We start from the raw sequence: 6,977 nt of genomic DNA, 5'->3' as shown, positions 1-6,977 counted from the left end.
TTGTGAGTGTCCTCATTGACTGTTTAAAGCCATTGCTGATGGTCAAACTCAGAGAAGCTTCTTTTTGTCCAAACTGGATTGATTATCCAAACTTATATTGGGTGCATATGGTCTTTACATATCCAGGGAAAGACATTAACTTAGGAAAACAGAGAAGAAAGTATATATACAATATTTGTAAATCAAAGAGTATAGTAACTTTGAGCTGTAATTCCTAAGGAATAATTTTTATATAAAATAATTCTTAGAAACACAAGAGAGAAAGCTTCTTTAAGGCCCTCAGAAGATTTTTGGCAGTGTGCGATGGGGCATTCATAAAGGGAGATTCAAGTGGGTCCTCCTACTGTATCTCACAGCTTGCCCACATCCACCCCCCTTTTGTGTCTCTTTGAGGGCAGTGCAAGGAGAATAGCATCTTTGCACACTTACAGGATTCTAATGGATGCATGCTTTTGGGTAGAAGATGTTTGAGCTATTTTTGGAAATCCAAGAGAGAAAGAAGAATACGTCATGATTTTTCTCCATGATCAACATCATGCTACTCAACACCATTCAGTTTTAATTCCCCTTTGCCCCTCCTCCTTTTTCCTCAGCCACAGTGTACTCTCTGGGCCAGGGCCCTTTTCCTTTCCTCTCTCAGGCCTTCTTCCTTCTCTTTTCCATTCACTCATCCCTTTTTCTCCCCCACTTCCTTTTACCCCATGCTCTTTCTTCTTCTAACCTCCCATTACTTCTGTCCCTCTTAAATTGTTCTCTTAACAGTTCTTGTAAAATGTCTACTCCACAGGTTTCATGTCTTGATGAACTTGTGTATGCTTTGGTCTCAAGGCCTCAGCTGTGAAGTGTCAGCATAGTGGAAACAGCCAAATGACAAGGATGGAATCACTGAGTTTTCTTTTCTTTTCTTTTTTATTTTTATAAAACTATCAACTCTGAGGATGCAAACATTGCCAAAGTTTTAGCATATATCATTGCTTCTTTACAGACTCATTATTTGTGTGTGTGTGTGTGTGTGTGTGTGTGTGTGTGTGTATACAACTAAGACAAACAGAGTTTACTTTCTGAATCTTCTATAGCTTTCTATTGCCATTGGGTTTTCTCTTTTACTATCCTCTTTCATATTCTGAACTATCCAGACACTTTATCTTAGGGTGAATCTAACCTTTTCCCTCTGATAAACACAGTCAGATCCTACTACCTTGCATGGTCATATTTCTTGGTCACTAGAACTTCTAGTGTAGTTTCATTCACCTATATTAATTATTAATGTGATGTTTAAACAGTGTAACTAACTTCTGTTTCACTGAGAGTTCTTGAAGGTAACTTATATCTGTCTGTCTCATGCAGTCATTTTAGTAGACCAGCAGAGCTCACGAGCACCTTAAATACAACCCCTTACCACCACACACAGCCTATTCATACTTTCTCAAACGTAGTAAATGTTATTTATAAAGTAGGAAAAATGAACACATTCACTAACAAGATCTAAAGGCACAGACACGCCATAAAGGTATAGGTAAAGTGACACATGTGCACACATGTGAAGACACAAACATAGACCCTCACCGGGACAAATGTTTCAGTATTCAATATTTAATCTTATTTAAAATTATCCAAATAATAAGCACTAATTACTCTATTTAACACTAAACCGAGGATGAAAAAACTAAGCATCTTAGATCTTATGTCTGAGTGAACATACTGCAGAACTGTCATCATTTTAACTCAAATTGATTGAACATATAATTTTATATCTTTCTTAATTTTACATGCTTGTTTTCTGTTCCATACTGATAAGATAAGGGAGATGATATACAGCTGTTTTGTAAAAAATATTATTAAAATGTTCTGAACTGTTCAAGAGTTTATTTCATTTACTTTTTAAATGACAAATATATATATTTATCATATACAACATAATACCTTGAAATATGTATATTGTGGAGTGGCTAAATCAAGATAATTACCATATGTATGACCTCATATATTTATCATTTTTTTTTGATGGCAATGCTTAAAATATATTCTCTTAGTAAATTTTAAGAATATAATACACTGTTATTAAATATGGTCACCATTTTGAATTTATCTCTCCTATCTAACTGAATTTTCTATCCTTTACCAACATCTCCCCAACCTCCTTCCTTACACTCCCTGCTACAGCCTCTCATAACCACCATTCCACTCTGTTTCTATAAGTTCAACTTTTTAAGATTCCACATATAAGTGAGATAATGCAGTATTAACCTTGTGTGGCAGCTTATTTCACTTGATGTAATGTCCCCGCTTATTTCACTTGTAATGTCCCCCAGATTCATTCATGTTTTAGTAAATGATAGAATTTCCTTCTTTTGTAAGGTAAAAGAGTATTCCATTGCACGTGTGTGTGTACACATATATACACATACACACATATATTTATGTGCATACCACATTTTATTTATCCATTAATCTGTCAATAGATACCTTGGATGATTCCATATCTTGGCTGTTGTGAATAATGCTGCAGTGAATGTGGGAGTGAAGATATCTCTTCCACATAGTGATTTACTTCCTTAGATATATACCCAGCAGTGGGATTGGTGGATCATATAATTGTTCTATTTTTAATTTTTGAGCAACTGTCATACTGTTTTTTGTACTAATTTACATTCCCACCAAAAGCATGGAAGGGGAAATTCAATGCCCAAACCAATTAGGAGGAGAGGAATGAGAAGACCTGGACTAAGGAAATGACACTGAAAAGGAAGAGGAAGGGACATATATGCAATATTAGAAAGAATAATAGACAAAATTATAGGGGGTGGGAGCAAAGTCTAGGCATCTGTAGTATTCTAGCTTGAGAAGACTGAACAGCATCACCAATCTGGTTGAGAAATGCAGAAAGAAGAGTCCAGTTTCTAAGGGGAAAGGGAAAAGTTGAATAAAAGTTATGTGTGGAATTCCCCTATCAAGTTATATTGTCTGGGGTTGAGGAAAGAAGTCAGAACTCCTGTTAGATATTTGGGAGGATATTTCAGAGGTATGAAACACTTAATATGAAAATTTTTTAATACATAAAAGCAAGCACTTCAAAAGAGGAGTGCCAATGTATCTATCTTGTAGTTCAAGAGGGTCTAACGTTTTAGCTGAGGTTCAGTGATAAATTTGTACAAGAGAGAGGCTGAAGATTTGTCAGAAATATTAATTTCATCCTTGAACATTACTCTTCCAATCTTTTACTAATACTCTATTGCTGCCACTACAAGGATTGCAACAGGTCATTCTGGAACTCATGGAGGGAGTACAGGCCAGCTTCCTGACAGGTTGTTTAATCTACGCTTAAGTAATAGTGTGTTCACTTGACACTTGCCCCTACTCATTTGGTAACTCAGAGAAATCAGTAAGATGCTCTTTTTGAATAGTCACTTATACTATTTTTGAATAGCGTGTTTATTTTTAAAATAATTATGTATAATAAATTTTATCACATAGAAAGCTTAATGTATATCTTCATGGTATTTTTATATCTCTTCATTTATAGTCAGTTTTGTAACTTTTTATAATTTCTGCACTTCGTATTTGCTTTTCTTTTACTTATAAACCTGGTTCACATAGAATAGAAACCTTTTACATTTTATTCATTTCTTCTTAAATCAATGTCTCCTGTTTTCAATTCCAAAATATCTGTTCCATTTGTAATCATTAAATATTTGCAAAGTTTTCTTTGCCATATAAAAATAATGACTAATTGTTTATGAAATTATTGGGATAAAAAATATAATTGTCATACACATTGAGTGGTGTAGAAATTTATAACTTCTGGTCTCAAAACATTTTATTGGTTAATAATATCAAATTTTCCCGATTCTCTCTCTATGATTTTCCCCAAATATCACTTCTGATTCTAACTCAATCTAAAAATCTTAGTATTAACTGTATCTGAGTGTGGGTGAGCAAATTTAGATTTAAAAGCATCAAATGCTGAAAGCTATCTAGGCAATTATCCTCATTTTGTTATTCTTCCACGTATGTAGACACCGAAAAACTCAGAGAGCATGAATATAGGTACATATCTGGACTAGAAGAGATTTGCCTTTTGAGAATCAGTGCCAAAGATAAGTGCCCAACATTTGGTGTTAATGGAAAATATGCCCAGGATGTGAGATTTCAGCAAACACCATCACTGAAGTCTTCAATAATATACAAGGACACCACTTTCCAAGGCTAACTTCACTCCTTCTCAGTATTTTTAGGATCTTCAGAACAGTGGTTCCTTGTGAAGAACAGACCAGATCAGAACAGAGTTCTTGAAAAGACATTTCATAGTGGATACTGAAAACACTAACTAAACTGAAAAGTTTTGTGAAAGGTTTAATTAAAGAGATTAATTTCCAAAAATACTCAAGATGAATCTGAATTTCTTGAACTGTACATAAAAAAACTCTTCCTGAAACTTAAAGCCTTAACAAACAGTCTCCTCATTGCCACCTTCATGTCCTTATTTCTAAATGTGTAGATGACAGGATTCATAAAAGGAGTGATGAGGACATCAAAGATAGCTAAAAATTTATCTATGGGTAAGGTAGGGAATGGCCACACATAGACAATAATGCAAGGACCAAAGAAGAAAACCACAACAGTGATGTGAGCTGAGAGGGTAGAGAGGGCCTTGGGTGAACCACCTGAAGAGCGTTTACGAATCGTGACCAGGATGAAGGTATAAGACAAAATCAAGATGAAAAAGGTGCCCATGGAGATGAAACCGCTGTTGGCAGTGACCAGAAACTCCAGTCTATATGTGTCTATACACGCAAGTTTGATGAAGCGAGGAAAATCACAATAAAAGCTATCCATTTTGTTGGGACCACAAAAGGGTAAGTTTACAACAAAAGCCAGCTGGGCCACAGAGTGGATGAGTCCAATGGTCCAAGCAACAGCCGTAAGAGAAATGCACATTCTTAAGCGCATGATGGTCAGGTAGTGGAGGGGCTTACAGATAGCAATGTATCGATCATAGGCCATGACTATGAGCAGCACCATCTCTGTTCCCCCAACGGTGTGAATAAAGAACATCTGGGTAATGCACCCTTTCAAGGAGATGACTTTATGTTTTCTGAAAAGGTCATAAATCATTTTGGGGGTTGCAATACTGGAAACACCGGTATCAATGAAGGAGAGATTTGCCAGCAGGAAGTACATTGGGGAATGTAAGTGGTGGTCTGAAATGATGGTGAGCAGAATGAGAAGGTTTCCCAGCATACTCGCTGCATAAAATATTGTGAAAAACAGAAAAAGGAGAATCTGAATCTCCCAAGAACTGGTGAGTCCCAGTAAGAAAAATTCAGACACCACTGAGTGATTTCCTCCATCCATCAATTTCGTGTACAAGACTGACTTGAAGTTACCTGAAGGGTACAATAGGAGGAAAACATAAATTTTAAGTTGAGAGAGACATCCTGGATATAGAGTAATGACTCAAATGTCAGAAGCTGAAGATACCTTGCCATTTTACACAGAATTTACATAGTACAAGATTCACAGAGAGCCAGCCCTAGAACTTTTCCCACACCCAGGTCTTTGGTATCATTTAATCATGTAGCCTCAAATTTTGTTTGAGCTTTCGAGTATAATCAAGAAGGGAAAATGTATACAAAGGCATCTAAAATTTTAAGTAGAGCTATGTCAGGAAGTAGAGAGACATACTTCCTAATTTCTACATGGAAAAAAATGGAAATATTGAATAGAGGAGTAGAAAGAAAGAAGGAAGAAAGAAAATAAGCTGGTTCCCCCTCCTGGAACATTCTCTTCTGGTCAAAATCTTACCCTTCATTCAAGATCCAACTTAATGTCATCTTCTCAGAAACAAAAATGTTCCCCAATACTGTTAGCAAAAGCCATAGCTTTCTCATCTTGATACTCTTGCCCATGTCTTACCCAGAATGCATGTATAACAAATATATATGATAAGAATTAAATTACAGATTGAATTAAGAGGGGAAGTAACTAAGCCATAGTCAGAGACAGATCAAGTATCCAAGGACAGGCTGGATTTATATCTAGTCGGCTAAACTGTAAAAAAAAAAAAAAAACCTGAAGTGATCTACAGATTCAATGCAATCCCTATTAAATTACCAAAATCATTTTTCACAGATATAGAAAAAATAATTTTACACTTCATATGGAACCAGAGAAGACCCCATATAGCAAAAGCAATCCTAGGCAAAAAGAACAAATTGGGAGGCATCAATTTACCAGACTTCAAACTATACTACAAGTCTATAGTAACTAAAACAGCATGGTATTGTCACAAGAACAGGGACATAGACCAATGGAACAGAACTGAGAACCCAGATATAAAATCATCTTCATATAGCCATCTAATCTTTGACAAAGCAGACAAAAACATACACTGGGGAAGAGAATCCTTATTCAATAAATGGTGCTGGGAAAACTGGATAGCCACATGTAGAAGATTGAAACAGGATCCTCACCTTTCACCTCTCACAAAAATCAACTCACGGTGGATAACATACTTACACCTAAGGTGTGAAGCTATGAGAATTCTAGAAGAAAATATTGGAAATACTCTTCTAGACATTGGCCTAGGCAAAGAAGAAGATCCCAAAGGCAATCACAGCAACAGCAAAAATAAGTAAATGGGACCTGATCAAATTAAAAAGCTTCTGCATAGCCAAAGAAACTGTCATGAGAGCAAACAGATAACGTACAGAATGGGAGAAAATATTTGCATATTACACATCTAATAAAGGACTGATAACTAGCATCTATTTAGAACTCAGGAAAATCAGCAAGAAAAAATCAAACAACCCTATCAAAAAGTGGGCAAAGGACAGAAACTTTTCAAAAGAAGACAGAAGTATGGCCAACAAACATATGAAAAAATGCTCAACATCTCTAATCATCAGGGAAATGCAAATCAAAGCCACAATGAGATATCACTTATCCCTAGTGAGAATGGCCTTTATCAGAAATTC

At 35.8% G+C, this 6,977-nt stretch overlaps 1 protein-coding gene across 1 annotated transcript; it reads right to left on the bottom strand.

Annotated features, from left to right (window-relative positions):
* Window positions 1-4,383: 4,383 nt before the first annotated feature.
* On the bottom strand, window positions 4,384-5,355 carry LOC123632684 (olfactory receptor 4F3/4F16/4F29-like). The gene has a single exon (XM_045543282.1). It carries the CDS (start codon window positions 5,353-5,355, stop codon window positions 4,384-4,386), a length of 972 nt encoding a protein of 323 aa, XP_045399238.1.
* Between the last annotated feature and the right edge of the window lie 1,622 nt (window positions 5,356-6,977).

The sequence above is a fragment of the Lemur catta genome, chromosome 1 (genome assembly GCF_020740605.2).
Source record: "Lemur catta isolate mLemCat1 chromosome 1, mLemCat1.pri, whole genome shotgun sequence".
In the NCBI taxonomy this organism is placed as follows: domain Eukaryota; kingdom Metazoa; phylum Chordata; class Mammalia; order Primates; family Lemuridae; genus Lemur; species Lemur catta.
Note: the sequence above shows the minus strand (reverse complement) of the source record. Positions and strands in the feature narration are given on the sequence as shown.